Source organism: Aplysia californica, unplaced genomic scaffold (genome assembly GCF_000002075.1).
Source record: "Aplysia californica isolate F4 #8 unplaced genomic scaffold, AplCal3.0 scaffold00206, whole genome shotgun sequence".
In the NCBI taxonomy this organism is placed as follows: Eukaryota; Metazoa; Mollusca; class Gastropoda; order Aplysiida; family Aplysiidae; genus Aplysia; species Aplysia californica.
In genome coordinates this window covers 1,110,262-1,134,175 of record NW_004797476.1, presented here as the reverse complement: position 1 = coordinate 1,134,175, position 23,914 = coordinate 1,110,262, and the positions used below count along the sequence as shown (strand labels likewise).

At 40.9% G+C, this 23,914-nt stretch overlaps 1 protein-coding gene across 1 annotated transcript; it reads left to right on the top strand.

Moving 5' to 3' along the window:
- Positions 1-553: 553 nt before the first annotated feature.
- LOC101846583 (ribosome biogenesis protein BRX1 homolog) lies at positions 554-23,627 on the top strand (the record flags this gene model as incomplete). The annotated part of the gene is given in 10 exon segments (XM_005099238.2): positions 554-777; positions 9,027-9,138; positions 10,012-10,055; positions 10,680-10,750; positions 12,221-12,270; positions 15,180-15,253; positions 17,078-17,128; positions 17,365-17,500; positions 22,810-22,904; positions 23,448-23,627. Coding segments are annotated over 10 exon segments (918 nt in total). The 3' UTR covers positions 23,610-23,627.
- Positions 23,628-23,914: the final 287 nt, after the last annotated feature.

The window sequence follows — 23,914 nt, the reverse complement described above, 5'->3', positions numbered from 1 at the left end:
TTTTAAGACTTCTTACTATGCTTCTTATATGTGTGAAATTTGGTAAAATTCGTTCCAGTAATAAGCGAGATAGCCTCCAGGTGTAAACCCCCCCTTAAATACAAATTAAAACATTCTGTACTGCTTATTATATCTGTATTATCCTCTTAAAGTTAAAGTGCCACACTTGAAACATCGTTGAGCATGGTTCTCAATCAAAGATATGTACTATCATTGTCTCAGTTTGTTCACACGATACTACTACGTACTTTTTAATTTTTCATCTTCTGTCTCCGTTGGCGCCGATTCGAGTGGAAGTGCTGTTTTCTATGGTACGATAGGCCAAATCTGCAGCTCTTTCAATGGAGACGTATTGTTATTTCTCCGGTTCCCTTGACTCCCTCATTCCATCTCTACTTCTTCTTTTGTGACTTGAGTACTTATCTGGTGTTACAGGCTCCCAAGGCAAGCTGACTGGTGTGGGTGTCACTCGTAACAAGTGGCCAAATAATATTTCCACGATAGTACCGAAGAACGAATGGTTAACAATACTGCGATATTTCTATCCTTCAAGCTAATAGTATCGATATCTATGCAGTATCGTGTATCGAGACTAGTTCTTCTGACTTGTGAGGAAGAAAAAGCTCGTCTGTCAGTCAGTCAGTCAAGACAAGCATGGTAAACATGGGGAAACGAAAACGCACAGCACAGGATACAAATGAAGCGAAAACCAAGAAATCCAAGAAAGATGTTGTGATTCCTGCTGTGGTGTCATCAGACGCCCCTGTAGAACGACAGGTAATTGTAATATATGAATTATTAACGACAGTTCGCTTTATTTTTCACCACAACTTAAAATCAAAACTAGAAATCTAGATCTAGAATCTAGTCTAATCTAGATCTAGATCTAGATCTACTAGATCTAAGATTTCTAATAGATTCTAGATCTAGAATGAGTGGCTATTCTCACCCTGGCTATTCTCACCTGGGGTGAGAATAGAAATACGATCGACCTCTCACCCCGGGTGAGACTTGCCATCGAAGGCTATTCTCACCCGGTGTGAAACAAGACCTGTTTTTCCTAATTTCGGAATACTTTGTGGATGATCAAATGGATAAAGGCAAAGAAAAGATTACGTTAGGCCTATAGCACAAAAGTAAGCTAATTTTATCGACTACAAAAATACAAAGATGCTATGGCTATTTCACTTTTCGAATCGAGCCGAACTGCGGGGATCGCCATTTTGTTTTACCCGCAAGTTCTCCAGGGCTCTCAGACTTCCGCGAATTTCCGGGGCTGAGATCAGCGGCCGCGGAATCGCTGAGCATCGCGCTGTCATGTTTCCGTCGAGAGAACAACAAAGTCTGGAAGATGGCGTATCACGTTCTCTCAAAGAGTGAAGAGGCCATTGTGAAAGAAATAGACAAAGATCGCAAGAATAAGTGGAAGTATCAGTGGTTAGAAGATGTGGTGAATGTGAGGTGACAATCAATGGAGTAGATTTCCAAGCAAAGGTAGGCGATAGCATTGCCAAGATAAACATCAGTGGTAAAGCCTTTTATGCAAGTGGTGCAATTCGTTACTTACATACAAAGGAAAGGGTGCGAGTACATTGAAAGAACGTCTGAGAACCGAGGAACACATCGCCCAGATCAAGACTCGGCAGTCGAATTACAGCCTTGGGAGCTTTGTGAACCCATCCAAAAAGGTTTTCCCAATTTTTGGATCCCCTAAAGTTTCCCAAGTGCAAGAAGTAACATCAGATTCAAATGAGAAAGATGGAGGAGGTGATACTAGATATCTAGATCTAGATCTAGCTCGAGTCAACCCAAGCCAGTGCCTATGATTCCGCTATGTTTGCAGACCTGTCACTCATCCCGATTTAATCAGGATATCCCGATTTTTTGCCCCAAATCTCAAGCATCCCGATTTTCCCGATTTCGATCGCCAGTACCCTGATTTTTTTCGTTGCGTCTGTTGCATCCGATTCTTAGAAAAAATATATAAAGTTTTGCAATCTCTTTTGCTTGGAAGCACTGATTGGATTTTTTATCGGCAGGAGCATGACTTGGAACGCTATTTTCTAAAGCATGTATACCGAATCTAGAAGACTCACCCACGGTATTTCAACTAAAATCGACGTAGTATCAATTTTGAATTCTGACTTGGATACGCTCAAGATCTACTTTCGCCAGAATTCTCCGATGGTGTCTTGATTACTGTATGTAACAATTATGACATGGGCCTAAAAATAAGCTATTCGTTGTTTAGCCGTTGCTTTAAAAGTAATAAAAGCAAGCTTTGTCTGGGTGCTGGTTATTCGGGCCCATCATCAAAACATGTCAGTGAAACTTTCAAACGCTCATTCGCATCACGTAACCTGACCTCGTACGTGTGAGTAGTGCGTGTGTCTGGGACCGTTGGCTGTCGAGGTCAACAAAGTTCATTCACACCGGTCGCATTGGTCGAGGTGTTTTGGGGACTTAACCGGGGGGGGGTATTTTTTTTTTCACTTGGGCTTAAAGTGTGTGCCGTGATACAGGTGCTAATTGAGGGGAAAGGAATAACAAAAAATAAATAAATGAACAACCTTGGCGAGATTTTTTTTTTCCGGGGCGGGGGTGGGGGAGGTGCCTTGAGTGAATATGCGATGGAAGTCAAACGTTTTTACTGTATGACAACGCGGGCTTTTTGCATGGACGATTTGAGTTATGTGCCATCTGTTTTCAAGACTATGAGAGTTTCAGCATTACTGCAACCTGCGCTCCCCCAGTTTATCCAACTCCGACTTGAGTACATATTATGCTGTCTTTCAGTTTTCTCTCTATTTAGAGGCCCAAACGTGAAATTATTCCTTCAAAAGTTTTGTCTTGCATACTTGCCCCACGAGGGGGAACCATGACCCCCCCCCTCCTCCCCAGTGCCCCTTATCACTGATTTGCCGTTGATCCCGATTTTTTTCACTAGATGCTGATTTTTTAACTCTAAAATCCTGATTTTTAGACTTCATAGAGTGGCAGGTCTGTGTTTGTAGGCCTACTTGTGCACTTTGTTGCGTCTATCGCGATCCTCCGACAAAGTTCAGGGGTTGGGAAAATTTTTCATTGGGAGCCCTGGTTCTCGCAAGATCTACTCCTCCCCTCTTCTCTCTCTCTCTGTCTCTTTCTGAATACTGTCTATCAGTATGGACGGTCAAATTGACCAAAACAAAGTTTAAAAATGATGGTAAAACACAAAAAAGTAAATCAATTTGGTCGTCTACAAAGATGCTACGGCTATTTAACTTTTCGAATCGAGCCGAACTATGCGGATCGCCATTTTGTTTTGCCCGGAAGTTCTCGTGGTACTCCTCCTCTCTCTTTCTCTCTCTCTCTCTCTCTCCACTGCCCACAGACAAAATTGTACGCTTTTTGTAGGCTAACAGTAGTAATGGAACGTTTGTTCACGGCACAGAATTCTACAATTTTTCTCTTATCACAGTGCAGAATTCTGTGGTTTAGGGTGAACGCGCACCGGGTGAGAATAGCCAAAAGACTCGCCTGCACTATTCTCACCCGGGGCGAGAATAGAACATGCTACTACACGCAGGGCGTAAACCGGGCTGTGATTGGCTGAACCTGTGGGTACTCTGGGAATTCCCGGTTTCGCCGCTTTTCGGTCTCTCGCCTTTGACCATCTTCTCGCAGCGGGTTGAGTACTCATGGAATGGAAGAAGAAGAAGGAGAATTGAGGAGGAAGAGGTGTAGATGGAGAAGGAGAAATGAGGAGGGGAGAGGGAGAAGAAGGAGAATTGAGGAGGAGGTAGGGAGGAATTGAAGAAGAAGAAGGGCAGGGACGAGAAGGAGGAGGAGAACAAGAAGAGGATTGAAGAAATGGAAGGACTTCCGTAACGAGCGACCACCCCATCAAACACAATAAAGAAGAGGCCTTACCCTTACCCAAACCCTAACCCTAACCCTAGCCCTCAATTTTGCTCTGTCTCATAGTGGTCGCTTGTTACGGAAGTCCTCCCGAAGAAATAGAAGAAGGAGATAAAGAAGAAGAATCTAGGTCTTGAATCTAGAAGTAGATCAAATACACATGTTTCAAATTGGGGACTTTGTTTCGTTTGTTACCCTACCTTGGGAAAGAGTGAGACTGGGAGAGCAGAGAGAGAGGGTGGTGAGAGTGACACTGACAGAGAGGGTGTCGTCGAGAGCGCCAAGAGTAGCCTACCGAAGGCCTTAATGTATTCACGGGTCGCGTGTAGTCGCATGTGATTCTAGACGGATCCGGATTCTAGATCTATATCTAGTATAGTAGGCTACATTTTGAAACAGTTGTCGATAAATTTAACTGAACTAAGTAATATGAATCGTACCATGTAGATCTAGGGCCTCCTCTCTATTCGGACCCTGTTTGCCTTTACCATGATAGGCCAACCAGTTTAGGGTTCACCATGAGAGAGGAGCAGTGCGAGAACTTCCTGGCAAAACAAAATGGCGGCCCGCGTAGTTCTGCTTGATTCGAAAAGTGAAATAGCTGTAGCACTTTGTAGACAACCAAATTAATTTACTTCACAAGTGTTTTAACACCATTTTTTATCCTTGTTTTTGTCAATTTGATTGTCCACTCCGATAGAAGACAGTATTCAGAAAGAAAGAGAGAGGGAATACTGGTAGATCTTGCAAGAGCTTCCGGGCAAAACAAAATGGTAGCGTCAATTGCCACAGAGTGACGCGGTGGCAAGTGACAAAAATTGACTTTTTGTCAATTGCCACCGAGTGAAGCGGTGTCAAGTCTGAAAACAACACTATCTTTAGCATTATACATAATGTGTGTCTAATGGATCAATCTGTTCTCAATAATTTCATTGGACGAGCATCTAGTCTAGAGCTACGGTACCAACTTGGCGTGTTTTCAATGAAACGTAGGCCTAGATCTTGGCTAGTCTTAGCCTACACTTTGGTGTAGAACCAACACAGGCAATTCTTGAAGTAGAAGGTCACAAACGCACACAAACTCAAGCAGAAATTCATGTTATATCGGGGAACATAAATCGGGGGATGGGGGTGAGGAAAAGACACACACACACACACACAAACACACATACACACAGAGGGACAGAAAGGCGAACGCACAACACCGAGCACTCGAGCACAATAAGATAGATCTACCCACCAACGCAAAAGAGCTCCAATTTACTCGGTGGCAATTGACAAAAAGACAATTTTTGTCAATTGACACTACCTTTGGCGACCCACGTAGTTCGGCTTGATTCGAAAAGTGAAATAGCCGTAGCATCTTTGTAGAAGACCAAATTAGCTTACTTTTGTGCTATAACATTTTTTCTTTGTTTTTGTCTATTTGAATTTGATCATCCACACCAATAGACAGTATTCTGAAATTTAAAAAAACAGATTTTATTTCACATTAGGTGAGAATAGCCAACACTGGCTAGTCTCACCCGCGGTGAGAGGTCAATCGTTTTTATATTCTCACCTGGGGTGAAGACAGCCACTTCCTAGATCTAGATCTACTATGACTAACTTAAGATAGGCCTTGATCTAGTCTAGTTCGAGGTCTAGATCTAGGTTCTAGATCTAATCTTCTCTATGTGATGCGTTTTACGAAACTTAGGTAGATTCTGGGTGTCCAGCAAGGTAGTAAAAAAGTTGTAAATTAAGTGGTAGTAAATGTGCCGTGACAGTAATAGTAAACATTTGGTAAACAGTGATAGTCGTAAATTAACCTCGTATGGAGTGATGAAGCCAGCAAGACTTTTCAGTGAACCCTAGCCGCGGTGCATGACTCCGTTTTTACCGCTCGCGATTTGATGTAATATTCGTTCACGTGAAAAGGCAGCTATGACGGCAGGCGGCTTGATCGGGAAAACCAAGATCTACTTTCGCTTTCGTTACCACCCAGAATTTTGCGGGCGATAGACTGATAACCCAACATTGTGACATGCGGTATGCAGGTTGTGCAGTATAAACACTGTGTCGCCGTGCAAATAAAATTTAATCAATACTCGGACTCGTCACCCTACTGTTACTTGTGAGAAAAAAGAAAAGAAAATACATTACAAGCGTCATCCGATTTATTTTAGATTGTGGAGCTCACCATTGTGACCGGTCAGTGAACCTGCGCGTGTGAGCTGTGGCGCCAAAGTTCATTCAAAGTCTGAGCGTTGCTAAGTGTAGGACTACTGAATTGGGCAGGGGATTATTGATTTTAAAAAAAAGATATTTGGGAAGGGGAGGTGGTGCTGAAGGCAACACCAGAGGACAATAACTTGGAAGCAGATTTCAGAATTTTGACTAGATTTAGAGCTCTCTGCAAAGCGCGCGTTGGTGCAGAACGTATGTGGAATCGGGATCCTTCATACTTGGTAAGCCGTGTTATTGAACTAATGTGTTCGCATTTCATTAGGTGGGTGATAGTAAATTACAACAATATTGTAGCTTTCTGTTCGAGACTATGTTCTTGTGTTCCTAAGTAAAAATTGCTAAACTGCAATGGGCCACACATATGAGAGCCATAGACAGTCTCTGAATGGGCTTTGTCCTGTCTGTTGGCGTTTAAATTTAACTGTCAAACAAAAAAAAGTACAGAAAGCCCCAATTTAAGGCAATGGCAGGAGATATTCTCTAGATTTATGGGGTTGGTGTGAGGGACGAAGATGAACAGTCGTATTCTGCAAACATTTGTGTCAAGTATTTTACCCCGATTTCAACTATCAAAAGGAGATTAGGTATTACATCACGTCAGTTCAAGCCGCAAAAAAGCTGTTGAAGCTAGTAGGAACATGTGGTGTGCCTTTGACAATAACATAAATGTGAACCCCTACTCCATTTGTCGGCATCGCTTGAGTCTTGTTGGTGGCTGCACACAAATATCCATTTTAAGCAAACATCGCATCACTCCCCAAGCAGGTCATTCGTGAGCAATCACTGTCACAAGTACCTCCATCCCCATGTATACAAGGAACTAACAAACACAATTTGTACAGAAATAAGAAAATACACCCGCAACACTGCAACAATTGAGGAAACAAGTGGAGTGGAAGCAGTATTCAATCTGCAATATCATATCTCAAATCAGTCAAACAATTTTCACTTCCCGAAATCCTGGTAGTGATCGACAATTACATGGCCTCTTTCAGACGCTATTTCCCAGCCAAAGTCATCCCAAAGCAACACTGTATTCCACACATACAACACATGTTTGCTCTCAGACTTTTGGGAGAACAGGACACCAAGCTATCTCAAAACTGGAAGCCAGAGCATGAGGGGTCCCAAACCAGATAGACAAAATGCGTTTCATTTTTGTGTCACATCTCCTGCAAATAGCACCCTCATTGCGTGCTGCTGGAGATGTTTGGAAATAAACCTTGTTATCATACTTTTATTCTGTGCATGTCCATTTTATGAAAAGAAATCGGTGCTGTATTGAAGATACGTCAGTATATCATTATTGTTATTTAGGAGGATGCACATTTCATTGGATATAAAAAGACATGAACGAAGGGAAGCATTTTAGCTATCATTCTCATGACAAGTTCCATGTTCATGTTGGGGACAAAATTTTTGAGTCAGTCAGTCAATTTTTAAACACATTTTCCTGTCTTTGTAGCAGTTTTGTGAATATTTATCGGTATGCTAATAAATTATTAGCCACTCAAGTACGTGTTTGTTGTTTAGACTAACTACAAATAGACATACATTTTAAGAGCATTTAACTCCAAAATGTTAGCAGCCATGGTATTGCTTCTTCGTACCAATAAAAAAGTAAAGTTGCTTTCTCTAAACGGGGGCTCTCTTGGCCTGGAGGTTAAGGTGTTGGCCTCTCATTCAAAGGTCCCGGGTTCGAATCCGGGTAGCGACCAAAAAATTTTCTTCTCTAAAATTGTCTCCTTTCACCTCCTTTCTTGCTATCTACCAATATTCTGTTGTCTGCTTTCATTTCCATTTTCTGCCCCCACCCCTCACCCCTTTGCCCCCTCCTCTGGGCTCCTGACTCTTTCTGCAGCCTTTCTACTGCTACTCCTTGGCTCCTCCTTACTGCTGTCTTTCTGCCACACCCCTGATCTTCTGGTAGGAAAGATCTACACCTAGCCTTCTCGGACAAGGGCGAAAAATCTCGGAGGGCCCGTGTGCAAGTTGCGCACGTTAAAGAACCCTTGGTGGTCTAAAATAGATAAGAGTAGGCTTCGGCCGCCACCCGGGCAAAATTCAAAATTTCCTACCAACTGAAAATATTCGATGTGTCCCGCGCGCTCATATGACCTATGCATTTGCGAGCGCCGTAAAACACCTTACAAAAACAAAAATTTCTCTAAACAACAAACTTGTGTGCACGTATATATTTTTTTTTTGTGTAAGCTGATAAAACGTGTTGAAAAATTAATTTCACCGGCTATCGATACAGGTAGCGAGATGTCGGGTTATAGTGAGTGTGTTAAGAGAAACACAAAGAACACAAGTGATGGATGCACACACGCGGAGAGGAAGGCAGAGAGGTGCACACAGCCGCGCGTGCGGACATAGGATCTAGCCTAGGGCGAAGCTACACACAGACTTTCATTTCATGCTTTTTCAAATTGATTGTTTGTATTCTATTATTACCATGATATGTTGTAAAAATAAATTTAAAAAACCCAAACAAAACTACCGTGGCGAGTAAAAATGACAGTGCACACTTTACCGTGACCACAACTTATGAACAAAGGAAAATAACCCAGGGAATTTTCTACGTGAAAATCTCTAGATTATGTCTTCTTCGCAGTCAAGCATGCTTATGCTTTCTCCCGATGACCGTGCTTGAAGCCGGCAAGGGCTGTAGTATTTAACCAAAATGACATGTTTGTGTTGCAAGTACCAAAAAACTCTGGATATTTTACTTACTTTTTTACTTTTCTGATCCCGCGGCCATCTGGGTTCTGGCACTTTGGCCGGTGAAAACTCCGGATAAAAGTAAACAAAAATCTGTCAACAGATTGAGCCTGAATTTGTATTAAGGAATGTCCTATGCTGTGTGTTCTATGTGGTATCAAATCTATCCACAGACCAAATGGACAAACAAACAAAGAACACTGATTTTTTCCTCACGTGGCATCTCGTACAGGACCCGTCACCTCATGCTAGACTTGAGGAACCTCATGCCACATTCAAAAGCAGGTAACGTATTTGGAGTCTTTTGATTGTGTAATTTGTAATGGAATATGAAGTGACGTCAGTGGGTTAGTGGTTACGCTACCAGACCCATAATCATAAGACTGCAGTTGCAGGGGTTTGAGCCTCATCTCTATCCAATGTTATGTCCTTGAGAAAGGCACTTTACCTGAATTGTCCCCATATGGCTCAGTTCTATCGGAGATGGACGTTAAATTTGAAGGTCCCGCTTTACAGGGGGCATTAAGAAACCTGTACCTGTATACTACATGTTTTCTCGTTTTTTCTGAAATAAAATTATTATAGTGTGTCTAAAAATGTATGAATTAGCAACTGAATGAATATTCACTCGAAATTGTTCTAAAATGGCCACCCATTGTCAAAAGAAAAAATGGCTATCTTAGACAGATGGCCACTTTGCACATGTCATTGTAATATTTTAAAAAACCAGCAAGAGTGGAAGTGGTCATTTGTACAGGTGGTTGATCATTTTATATATAGGTTGGCGTTGGATCAGGTTTGACTGTATTTCCTGGGTGTCACAGGCCATCTACTCAAGTCCATTTTGATACTTTTTTTACCAGAGACAAAAAACTAGTTTATGTTATCACGACAAGCAAGAAAATTGTAGGCTTTGACCATATCATTAAACTACATTTTGATTGTGTTGAAAGTTGCGTCTTTGACAGAGCTTTGGGAGGGTGTAAAAATAAAGAATTCTCAAAGTTTGGACTTAAGTGAATTGCTTGCAACAACGACGATATGTTGGTGCTGTTTGTAGGGTGTTTTGAGGTGTCCGTTTTTCCCTTGGTTATTCCTTCTTTAGGATTTTGCTCTTATTCATTCTTATAATGCCTTTGTACTTTTTTTTCTCTCCAGAACCCAAGATGGACAGAAAAGACAAGCTGTTTATCATAAATGAGGTGAGTTCAAAAGTTAAAGTGATATTTGTCATGGAGGTTTGTTTTAACACTCAAGCTTCGTTTGAATTTCAACAATAAAAGTTTCTCTGCTTTCTGGCTGCACTGAATCTTTGGGTCAGCTTTTCTTGGCCGTATGGGCCAGATGATTTTGTTTATAACAAAAGATGAGATGATATTTTATTGCAATATCTTTGGATGACTCATTTATACCTTACCTGTGTTGTTTCTGTAAAGCGTGTTGATTCATGCTGGACAGGTCTGGTCAATCTTCAGATCAAAGCTGAAATGAATTTCTAGTATGATTATCTAGTTCCTACTGTCTAATACTTCCTCTTGTCTGACAGTTTTAGACCTGCTTTCTTAATGTAGGTGTGTTCTACACCTTCATCAACACAATACAATTAGATAATTTAGGAGGCGAACTACTCTACTGTGTAGCAGAAAGACAGAGGTTCTCAATAAAAATTTCCCCACATGGGACTGAAATTCAGGCCTTGTGCTTGAGAGGGGGAATCACCTAACTTCTACACCAGACACTGGTTGATAATTTCCAGTGCCTTGCTCCTGTTGGTTTAAAAAAACTCAATGTTATTTATAGTAACATAACCATGTTGGCTGTTTCAGATCTGTGAGATGAAGAATTGCAACAAGTGTTTGTACTTTGAGGGAAAGAAAAAGCAGGATGTCTATTTGTGGTGAGTAGTTTGTCATGACGTTTCTGAAGCCCAAAAGATCAAGATGACTGGGGGTTTTATTGTACTTTTAAACATTGACCTCTGGTTGATATTTCTGCTGATAATTTGCGATCTTTGATTGGTATTCCTGCTGAAAGTTTGATTTCTGATAGACAAATTTCTCCTGTTGAAAGTTTGCGATCTCATCTCTGATGTTTCTGCTGAAAGTTTGTGGGCTTTGATTCAGATTCCTTCAGAAAAATCTCTTTGGTCTGAAGTACATCCTGTAGGTCAGCTATGTTTTTACCTACTTGGGGTTTGTTTGGGGGTTGTTGTTTTTTGGTCTTTCTACTACTACGTCGCCAAGCTGTTCAAATGTAGTAAGCCCAGAAAGTAATATTTTCCAGGAGAGAGAAAAAAACTGTTTCTTTCTTTAAACAATTTTACCTACATTATGTGGGTTTTTTTTATTGTTTATATTTTTAGATGAGCAAAATGTTTGTTTAGCCAATAAAACATGATGCCACAGTTTAACTCTTTTCCGGACGTAGTTTTTATTTGGGTCTAGACGTAATTAACTTGTGACCCGATTCGGCTACAGATGTGATGTACAAAATAACTTCATCTAGGGATAAGCATCAGTCAAAGGTTAATATATGAATCAAATTGAAGAAGATTGAATGAGGAATACGTTCCAACACGAAACAAAGATTAATTTTGAACATAATCATGCATTACAAGGGTTAGAATGGGTGATGGTTAAGAGAAAGATACATTTTGACTGAAAAAATTACACTCACCAAACAGGTGGAGGCAAATCAACATAGCTACCTTATCATATACCAGCCGAGAGCATAATCCATAAAAGTTTCTGAATGCGCAGCTTTTTATTTGAAAACTATGTTCCAATTTTTGTTTGAGTTGTGATATTTCTTCATCTTACAACGTTTTGTTGATTCAAGACCACAAAAACTAATTCACTCAGGTTTTCACCCAACCGACACTTTGACAAAGTGGAACTAGATGTTTTTGTTTTCTAAACCCTTTCCAAAAGTTTTCAATAATATAAAGGGCGGATGTTGTTAAAACGAAATAAGTGAGGCGCCCCATCATTGCCGATATAGGTGATGCGTCCGCAGGGGGTGTGGACTCACACTGATACATCGGCGATACGTCTGGAAAGAGTTAACAAAATGCAATTTTTTTTTTTTAATTCAAAATTTTCGGGTTTAGTGGTTAAGTTGAACAGCTGGGCAACAATATGAGTTTAGTATTGCAGGAATGTTTCTACCCTCATAAAATATTTTAATCTTTCATTAAAACCCGTTTTTGAGACATCAGTTATTTAGCTTGTTTTATTGAAATTTTATTTTTGAAATGCGAAATTATATAGTGCGTTAGTTTAGAAATGTGAAATAATTATGTTTCCAGTTGTATTTTTCTGTTTGTACCCCCTCTAGAGATTTTTTTTCCTCTTAACTTCTTTTTCAGGGCTTCTAATGTGCCTAAGGGTCCGTCGGCCAAGTTTCTGGTAGAGAACAGTAAGTGACCGTTGTAGCTTGTGGTACCTTTAGTGAGTTACCTGGGGGGGGAGGTGGTCATTTTGTTTTGTTTTTAATGTAGGGGTTTTTATGCCCCATCAACATAATTTAGGTGGCCGGTTGCAACGCCGCCACTGTCAGGGCAACACGAGACTCCGTTTCTGTTCGGTCATATTTGACTTGTAATTGACAGTAAAATATTCACATTTTTATTTGCAATATTTGAGCAACTTGTCATTAATCTGTCCCCGTAGAATTATGCAAATTTAGATGGCCATATTTTGCACAACAAAAAAAAGCAAAATTATGCAAAAATTATGCAAGTTACCGTAACACCATTCGCGACATGGGTTTGCACTTTTTCTGCAAGAATTTTCATGATTTTCATGTTCTATGTACAGAAAAACTGAAATCAGAACATATCAGCATCAGTAATTTGTTGTGTATATGGAAAGAAAACAATACACATCTGTCAGAAAAAAAAAGCAAAAAATATAATCTCTGTAACTTTCAGTTTCAGCTGTAGATCTAGATCTCTATAGAGGAAAGAAAAATGTAAAAAAAATAATAATAAAAAAGAACATCTGGACCTCTGATGCTGGCACATTACTAAAACCAGGGACACATGTCAAACATGAAACATCAGCTGACATGAGAACAAAATGAGAACAAAAACTTTTGATGGATTGAAAAATTGAACATGCTCAAGGAACAAAATCCCAACCCATAACCAAGATCTTCTAACAAGGGAAATAACCAACTTGTCACTTAAATGAGACTTATTACGGTGATTACTTCCCTTTAGTTACATGGCGAGGGGTTCATTAATTGTTTTGTGAAAAAAATGGAAAATAACGTGAAAAAACGCAGGGAATCCAAAATTATGCAAATGTAGCAGAATTATGAAAAAAACGTGGCCGCGCCGCGGATGCACAATCGCATGATCCTACGAGGACAGATTAATCACATGAAAATTCACAATTTTATTATTATAAGTAATTTTATTTGTGCAAAACACGTTTATTTGTTGCTGTTAGATTTTTACATAATAACTCTCTACTGTGATTCCGGAAACTCTTATTTTTTTTTCCTCCTAGTTTTGGGAGAGGGTTTTGCAGAAAACTCCTGTTTTTGGTCAGGGAGAGGGTGGCAGGTCTGTATTGAGAATGTGTGAGACGTTGGGATGTGATCTGAAGTCCCAGCCCAGGAAGAGCCAGTATGCTCAAAGGGCAAAGCATTCCCTCTGTACTCTTTAGACTTTTCTAGTAAGAGTTTTACGGCACTCGCAACACAGATAGGACATACTAGCGCTGAAGATGAGATGTGCTACCAGAGTAATCTAGACCTGCATGTTTGCCGACAATCGTCTGAAATCCGACAATCGCGACCCGACCCGCGAACCGGCTGATGCTATCGCTAGGCCCGCCTGTATCAGTATCAGTCAATGTGCGTAGTGCGAGGCTTGGCCGACTGCCAGTGACCCATTTTTCTCCCGTCGGCTTCGTCGGCACTTTCGTTTTTGTGCCGGCGTCGGCGTTTCCGACATAATTGTCGGAACCTAAGTAGAAATGCGAATACGAAAAAGGACGACAACTTAAATTATCTACTTTCAGTTTCGTGCTCGAGCGGCCATTTTGAATTTCGTTTTTTGACTAATTCAATTGTTCAGATCGTGTGGATTCATTCAAGTCCGACTCTCTTGTTCTAATAGAATCTAGATCTAGATCTAGATTTATATAGATCATTATAAACCTCAATGGAGGATTCATATTCCAATTCTATTGTGTCAAACCCTATCATAGGTTGTGCTGTAATCTTTATATTGGTAAAAATAAGCATTTCATCAGGTGCGTGAATTGTTTATATTTATTTAGTAAAGATCTAGAATCTAGACTCAGCTGAGTCCTGTTCGGAATCGGATGCGGATTTCTAGTTCAAGGCCTATTCCTATTCACTTGTTCTACAAAATCTAGATCTAGATTTATTTAGATTACTAGATTTCTAGATCTAGATATATATATGACGATTCATATTATATATTCCAATTCTATTGTGTTATTGTATCAAACCCTATAGCAATGTAGATGTAAGCCATATATAGATCTAGAATCTAGATCTATATGCTCCTTGTTTGTTTTGGAGTGTGATTTTTTAAATTTAAAATCTTTTTTTCATTTAGGACTTGTTTTGGCCTTTTTACATGAGGCCCGTTGCATGTTCTTTTTGGGGGTCTGGTTAGGGTAAGGTCTCTTCTTTATTGTGTTTGTTGGGGTGGTCGCTCGTTACTCGGATGTTCTTCCTTATGACACCCACTAAGGCTTTTTGGGGAGGGGGGGGTTGCGCAAAATTTTCAGACAATCTGGTTGAGGCTCACATGCAGGTCTAGTAATCTTTTTTTTTTTAAAAATCTCCATAGCTCTATAGTAGCTGTAACACTTCTAAGGAAGCCTCGTGGTGAGGCTACCGGACTCGTGGTTGTGAGATTTCGGGGTCAGGGGTTCAAGCCTCAGCTCTGTCCGATGTTGTGTCCTTAGGAAAGGCATTTTACACGGAATTCCCATTTGGCTCAGTCCTTTCGGAGATGGACGTTAAACTCGGAGGTCCTGCCTCTTAAATAATCTAATAGTGTTGATAGGGGTGTTAATCCCTTACAATTTCATTTTTAACACTTCTAATCTTCTGCCATTATGTAACCTATTTGTTTTGAGGGTGTCCTAAAACACTAACTAAAACTAAACACGTGTCACGTAATTTTAAAATGTGACTGTGACATCTCTTTGACTGTATTGCACATTGAGATTTTTTTTTAGCAAATGGAAATGGGCAGTGTAAATTTTATTTCTTTGTATTATTATTGTTGTTCTTATTAATTATGATTATCAATATTATTGTTATGGCTTTGTGTACAGTTCACACCATGAGTGAGCTGAAGCTGACCGGGAACTGCCTCAAGGGATCCCGCCCACTGCTCTCTTTTGACAAGGTAAGAAGTTTTCTTCTCGCTGGAGACATTATGTTTGAGTGAGAGTTTAACTCCTTAGCTCCGGCAACCCACTTCCAGGGGTTTGCAGTCAGGGATCTGTTGTCAGTGGTTTAGTCAAATTCCCTTTATGGCAAGGATGATAATTGCTGAAAATAGTTCTATCTGACTGGGATTTCTTTCTCTTGAGATCGGGAACTATCAAAACAGGTTCATTTATTGTGATTTACTGACTGGTTTGGTGATGTTTTTGTCACTCTCGGACTTTGTTCCAAAAAAGAGCTCCGGCACAGGGGGGAAAACCCCATCCGGAGATAAAGAGTTATGGATGGCTCTTGCGACTCAATTAGGTCATGTAAATGCTGAAGATTTGGGGTGTTGTTACAAAGAAATGAGAGGGGAAAGGTCAGAGCATTAGCAAATCGCGCCAGAGCCTCCGCCAACCAACAACCTACATGCGGACATTAGAAATGTTGTTTGGCTTTTATTGGGGAGGGGGGGGGGGTAGTATTTTGATTTTGCCCATACAACGCTGAGACAGTACATAGAGGTGAGGATTTGAGAGGAGCATGTAGCAATGGTCTGTTTTGTGTGCTTTCAGGGAAGATGAGAATGTTTCGTTGTTTGTTTTTGTCTTTTTTTTGGGGGGGGTGGGGGTTGGTGTCTAGGGTCTGTTGGGGTGATAATAGATTGTAAAACGTATATATAAATATATATATGTAGAGAGCTTCCTGTTGTGTGGAGATATGTGCTATACACATGATGCTATTTATGTACTATAATAATACTAGTTAATATGTGAGGCAGCGTGGTGGAATCAGACTCTCGTCAATTTTTGGGCGTATAGAGTTATTTGTATCATCTAAAAGCTTGTTCACTTGTCTTTATTTAGATAAAAGAAATATCCATTTATCTTGAATACAAGTCGAGATATTTACGAATGAAGGAGATCGGGGCCACCTATTTTCAGAGGTAAAATTAGTGAGAAATGGCCGCCAAAGATTAGTTATTTCCCTAGCTTAAGAATCCGTGGTAACTGAAAATTGACATTGTTTGTGCCTTTAATCGACATTTTTCAGAAAATTCCACACAGAAATGAGTTCTTTAATGGGCATGAAAGGTGTCGAGCCAGAAAAAACAAATTTTATAAAAATTCACAAACCTGCGGAAAAATGCAAGTTTCTTCACTTTGATTATTTTGACGAGAGCCTGATTCCACCATGCTACCTCACATATTAATATTATTATTATTATTACTATTATTATAAATGAAATGTGACTGATATCCTTGTGTTGTGATTGCTCCTACTTGTTTATTTTGACTGTTCTTTCTGTCTATCTCTCTCTCTCTGTATTTTTCTGTCCATCTCCCTGGCTTTTTCCTAGCACTTCCAGCCATACTTGTTTGTGCCTTAACTTAAACTTGTGATGTTTGTGTTGCATCACATTGTTGGACAGTTGTTCAAATGTACTAAGCCCAAAATTTTGACATTTAAGAAAATTAAATTGCAGTTCCTTAATCTGTAGTGTCATTTGCATGTTTCAAAAAACAAAAAAACTGTAGAAATTCAAATTTTAAATGAAATGTTGAAAAAAATAGCAAGAAAAAATACACAATTTAGAAGCATTTTTATTCCCTCTCTCTTGAGAAATTTGCTGTCTGGGCTTAAAACATTTGAAGAGCTTGCTGACGATATGCTTGCGGGCCAGATCCAGTCCACGATCAGTTTCAGTCTGGCTTGCAAGTTGACCCAGGTAAAAATAATGAAGAATGTGGCCCACTTTAAACCTCTCATTCATATCCTGTTGTATCTGTCTATCCCCCAGGCTTTTGACTCAGAACCGCACTGGATGCTGCTCAAGGAGCTTTTCCTTCAGGTAAACACGCGCAGACGTACACATACACAGACACATGCACGGCAGGCTCAAACACACTCACACATGGACACACTTACAAACAAACGTACATGCTCGTACACATTCACAGACACACAGTTGATTGAATTTTTTCTCTCAGAGGATATACTCAAAGTAATGTGCACATACATAAACAGACACGCACACACACATGCATGAGCGAGCTGTTCAGACCATGTGTTAATTTTTTTTCTCAGATTTTTGGCGTCCCCAACCACCACCCAAAGAGTCAGCCATTCACAGACCATGTGTTCACCTTCTCCATACAAGACAACAGAATCTGGTTCAGAAACTATCAGATCCTTGCAGAGGACGGCTCGCTCGCTGAGATAGGTAGGTTTCTCACCCGGGCATATTTAGGTGTCTCATCCTGAGATATTTAGGTAGGCCTATGTGTTGGTTCAGAAACTATCAGATCCTTGTGGAGAAAGGCTCTCTGGCTAAGATAAGGGAAGTTGCAATACATTTTGAGAAAATAAGGTGGGGGGGGGGGGGGGGGGGGGGAAAATCTTTCATTAACAGTCATTTGAACAAAATAAGACTTACATATTTTTTTGCTGTTTTTTTTTTTCTACATGTGAAATTGAAATTTGAAGAAAAAAATTTATTGAGGGCATGCAACCGATACCACAGATTAGGTTGCATAAACACGGCCTCGCTGGCACTCGCAGCCTTCCGACCGTGGGGTATCGGTGAAATTGGAGTAATTCCGATCGCTGTTTCTTTGCTCTTTCGCTATAAAACACCAAATGCCGTACACCTTGTAAAGGTTCAGATTTTCCTCGTTACAATGGTGTAAGTTGTTTATATGTCCAATTATTAGGAGCTGGAGAATCGCCGACGAAAGCAAAGCCCTTCGCTGTTGGAATGCGTGGTCGGCTGGTTAAAAAATTGACACGCATGCATTCAAGTGCTTTGCGGAATGAGGGATGATTAAATACCGTCATTTCATTGGTGGAGAACTGTAGAGCTTTAAACGGGCTTTCCGTGGAATATTTTTGGTCTTTGGCGTTTGAATAGAAAGCCTTTAAAAATACCATCAAAATTTTAAAAGATCATTTTTTACACGAATTATGTAAAATACCGGCTTAAAAAAGATTCAATTAAAAGATTAGTTTCTTTCCCATTAGAGTAAAGAAATTAGCGTGGAATTATTTTGCATCAATCCTTCCACGAGACTCGGAAAGCGTGTGAACCCGCCATATGTGTTTATGCATGTTTTTCACGAATATTATGTAAAGCGCATGGACCAATGATTGTAACACGGATTTATGCAATATAAATGTCATATCATTGTTATTATAAGCGAACAGTGTAATATTACGGGAGGGGGAGGGGTAAGACTAGGAGTAGGTACCAGAAACTAGCTGTATGCCAAATTTATCTGTTCCATTTGAAAGGCCTATATCCACTGAGTATTTTGGTACCATTCTTTAACCTCTCCGTCAATTTTTAAGAAAATTGTAGTTGTTTAAAATTTGATCAAATTTGTTAAAGTCAGTCACTGGCTGCAACCCCATGTTTGACAGACAATAAAAAAAAGTACCAAGTGCACTAAACATCTCCACATTAACAGAGTACAATCACTATAACAAATATATGGAGCCTAATTTTTTTCAAGACTGGGATCTTTACAAATCAGTATTTTATCGCCTCAAACACGATGATCTGTCGTTATTTCGACAAAAACACAGAGCGTTGACCCGGCGGCGCGCACCGGCCCCCGCGGCGAGCGAGTCGGCTCTATACTGTAGTGTACCCCGCGTGCGGGGTCACATGCTTTCCGAGTCTCGCGGAAGGATTGATGAAAAATAATTCCAAGTTAATTACTTTATTCTAATAGACAGGGTTCCCGCGGCCTCCTTGAATTCAAGGAGTCCTTGAAAACTGCTTGAATTTGCATTCAAGGAAAAATCTCCTTGAAAACTCCTTGAATTTTGCCAGATCGGACAGGAACACGTGTACAGGGTGACTGCCAGGCCCCGGGAATCCCGGGGGCCCCTCGAATTACCCGGTCATTTGAAAAAAATCGCCGAGACCCGGAATGCAGCGGGAATTTGAAGAAATCTGTAAATTGCCCCGTGAAAGACCCGGGAAAATACATAAACGTTCTCGAATATTTGAAAACCAAATCCGATAACGTCCTTGAGTTCATTTTTGCCGGTCGCGGTTGTGATATAAAATCCATTCGGCCTTTCCCGGCCTGAGAGTACGTTACCCGCGCACAGGCGGTTATGGCGGCAACAAGTGGAAGTGTATGTGCGATACCGAAGTTCGATCGGGAAAAATCAAGATCTTCTTTCGCTTTCGTTACCACCTAGAAATTTGCCGGTAGGACCTATAGTAGTCTGATAGCGCCACATTTCTAACATGCAGGTTCTGCATTACAAACGCTGTGTCGCCATGAAAATAAATCGTTTGTCCTGTACTGTCACTTGTGGGAAAAAAAGAAAGTTATACAAGCTTCTTGTCGGGCTCGCCATCGTGACCGGTCATGGAACCTGTGCATTTTCGTCACATCGTGAGTATCGGCGATGGTTGAGGTCACCAAAGTTCATGCAAAGTCTGAGCGCTGCGAAGTATAGGACTCGGGAATGGGGGGATTATTGATTTATTTTTTTTTTTAAAGACGCACGTGGGGGGGAAAGGGAGGAGGGGGTGAAGGCAACACCGGATGACAAAAACTAAACTTGGAAGCAGATTTTACTTTTCAGAATTTTGATTACTACTATCTAGATATCTAGATCTCAAGCTCTCTGCAATGCGCGCGTTGGTGCAGGCCTTGTCTGGAATCGGGATCTGTCATACTCAAACCTTGTAAGCCGTGTGTTTGTAACTAAAGGGTTCCCGTTTCATTGGGTAGGTGATAGTAAATTATATGTACAGTAGTCTCCGCCTAAGATCCCACCGCTTACGATCCCGGTTCGCTTAAGATCCCGCTGTTTTAAGAAAACAGAATTTTTACTATACAAAAGTCACCCCTAAGATCCCGCTCTGATTCACTCTTAAAAAGGTCTACATTCAGCTAAGATCCCGCATTTCAGATTATAATTTGCGGAACAAAAACTCGGGCGGGCACAGCCGATCAACCAAGGGGGAAAAGTTGAGATCAATAAACTGTCCGTCGCGTCAAAGATCAGCCACTATCCTGAATGTGATCACATACACGTAAAACTCGATGAAGCAATGCAATGTTTGCCCCAGACGGGATCACACCGAGGTGTGAACTGACCGACACGTTTGTTTTCCCCACGTATCGCACTCACACCTGAGCTCTCACCCTAAACTTATATCACTCGCTGGGTGGGTAGGGCCTATACGTTCGCTTCGTGAACTCTTCCCCGACCATTGCAGCAGTTGTCTCTACTCCCGAATTTGCGAGACAGACTGAATTTTAATTGGTGTGTTCACAACGTAATGGCGTGTAACGGCAAAGGCGGTTGGGGGGGGGGGGGACTCGGTCAGAGATGGCAAGCTATAAATTTTCGACAGGTAAAGGGGAGGGGCAGCTGGATAAGCGTAGATCTTGAGACTCATGATTGATAGATAATTCGTTAAAATGGCACGCCTCATGCCACTATGCACTGTGACAGGTCATCAAGGGTAACCACTCTTTGCTCGCCATGTGTCATAAACCCACCAAGGGGTCACGTCAGTTCATTTTAGAGTGGAGGGAGACCATTTTACCGATTGTGAGCCTTAACATGGATCACCATAGATTCTTTCCTGGGTTCGTCGGTTAAGATCCCGGTTCGCTTAAGATCCCGCATTTCTTGGCTCCCGAGCACCGGGATCTTAGGTGGAGACTACTGTTTGTATTGTATTCTATATTTGAGCTTTCTGTTCAAGATTTGCAGATTTTCAGAGTCACTGCCTCTTGCCCTCCCACAGTTTTTACACCTCTCACACTGAATAGGTCTACTTAAGACATTCATGTTATTACTCTATTTTTAGTTTGAGTAATAATTTTTATCTTTTACGTTTATTGTATAAACCTTGACACCCAAACTGGTTCTTGACAGTGGATATTCTGGTTCTAGGCCTTTTCTCAGGCTCAAAGCAAGATTCATTTTTATATAGTTTATATAGGGGAATATGATGAGGGGAAAATATAAATAAGTAAGAACTGACTGAAATACCTAAGTCACAGTATCCCAGTGCCACACTGACATGTTGCTGACTGGAATGTACCTACATGCGTGCGTGCGCACCATTCTGTGTATATATCAATAAATAATATTATATAAATGAAGCATGCACTGTCATTGTTATGTAACATGCCCCTGGAGAATGGATGAGGCCCCCCCACCGGAAAATTGAGAAGCCGGGTTGGCAGTCACCGTGCGAACAGTTTTTGTAGGGAAATCGAAACTATGATATGATTCTTTTCGGACAAGTGTAGACCTTCGAAAATAGGTTTTTGTCATGAATTTCTTGACCAAATCTCCTTGAATTTTAAAAATTTCTCCTTGAAACCTCCTTGAAATCTCCTTGAATTTGGTGGGAAGTTCATGGCAGGAACCCTGAATAGAAAATGAACTGATCTTTTAATTGATACCAGTTATAAGTCGGTATTATACATATTTTGTGTAAAAAGGGATCTTTAAACATTTTGACGGTATTTTTAAAAGCTTTCTATAAAGACGCCAAAGGCTAAACTTATATCACGGGAAAGCCCGTTTAAAGCTCTACAGTTCTCCGCCAATGAAAAGACGGTGTCTAATCATCCCTCGTTCCGCGAAGCATTTGAATGCACGCGTGTCAACTTTTCAACCGGCCGACCTCGCATTCCGACCGCGAGGGGCTTCGCTTTCGTCGGCGATTCTCCAGCTCCTAATAATCGGACATATGGACAACTTACACCATTGTAACGGGGAAAAGCTGAACTTTAACAAGGTGTATGGCATTTGGTGTTTTATAGCGAAAGAGCAAAGAAACAGCGATCGGAATTACCCCGATTTTACCGATATCACGCGGTCGGAAGGCCACGAGGCCGTGTTTAAGCTACCTACTAAGAGGCAGGTGTAAGAAAAGTGTAAGGGAGGGGTAGGGGTGTCAAAAAGTCCCCAAAAAGGTGTAAGATCATATTTAAACAGCTCCTAAATTGTTTGGCACTGTCATTGCGTACTGGTAGTTACTGTTCAGTTCCCTGCTCTGTTGCACACACTGAGGTAGTAGCTTTACTAGCTGCTGGAAATGTAGCATTTTGACACGTTTTTAAGATTAAGAAGATGATTGTGAAGTCATTGTGGCATGCACTGGGTATCACTGGAAAGAGAATTGAGTTGAGAATCTAAATCAATAATACTAGCTCCTTTTTCTAGATCTACAGTTTTAAAGGTAGGCCGACGTCTAACTCTGTCTGTTTTAAGTGATGATTCATAATTATAATAATGTGATAGCATTGTTTCTTCCTCTGTAGTCAACGAAGGTTGATAACCAAAATATTCAGAAATGATTAAACTTTATTACTGGGAGTTATAACCCTTATAAAGTTGTCATACTTTTTGTGAATCTGTTCTCAGTTTTACTGAACTCGTATATATGCACTCCTCAAAGAGAGTGTTATGCCTAGATCCATGGATCAAAACAACTACATTAGCAATTCAGTTGATTGCCATTTTTATGTCTCCATTTTTCAGGCCCTCGATTTGTTCTCAACCCCATCCGAGTGTTTGCTGGTAGCTTTGGCGGTGCTACGCTGTACCAGAACCCACACTATGTCTCTCCCAATGATGTAAGTTGTGGGAGGGTGTCATGAATACATCTAAAAATTATTTCTTTGAATGCTTATGTCATCAATGGTGTTTTTGCCAGTGAACAGTTTCGTCGACATGTTGTTTGCTTTTCGGTGTGTATAAAGTTGTTTTTTTTTGTGGGTTTTCTGTTTGTGTGTGTAAAGTCATGAAGTAGAAGATGTTTGTTTTTGTTGTGTGTAAAGGTGTGATGGACGAGATGTTGGGGGAGTGTTGGTGTGTGTAAAGGACGAGATGTTGGGGGAGTGTTGGTGTGTGTAAAGGTGTGATGGACGAGATGTTGGGGGAGTGTTGTTGTGTGTAAAGGACAAGATGTTGGGGGAGTGTTGGTGTGTGTAAAGGACAAGATGTTGGGGGAGTGTTGTTGTGTGTGAAGGACAAGATGTTGGGGGAGTGTTGGTGTGTGTGAAGGACAAGATGTTGGGGGAGTGTTGGTGTGTGTAAAGGACGAGATGTTGGGGGAGTGTTGGTGTGTGTAAAGTTGGTGGTTAAGTACATGATGTTTGTTTATCTCGCGTCCCCAGTACCGGCGAGCCATGCAGAGGTCAAAGGCCGACAAATACAGCCATCGTGTGGAGGCCAAGATGTCACTCCAGATGCGCAAACCAGAGGTCACTTACGACCTTGATCCAACAGACGAAGTTTTTCACATTATCACCGAGAAGGACGTGAAGAAAAAGAAATAAAGTGTTGTACAGAGTTGACACATGTGTTGGTTCAATTGTTCCTTCCTGTAGCTATATAATAATAATAATGTTGGGGGCTCTCATGGTCTTGAGGTTAAGGTGTTTGCCTCTCGTTCAATGGGTCCTGGGGTTCGAATCCAGATAGGGACGGAAAATTTACTTCTCTAAAATTTTCTCCTTTCACGTCTTTTCCTGCTGTCTAACAACGTTCTGTCTTCGCTTTCGTCTCCACTTTCTGCGCCCACCCTCTCACTTCCTTTGGCTCCTTCTTACTGCTGTCTTTCAGCCACACCCCTGATCTCATG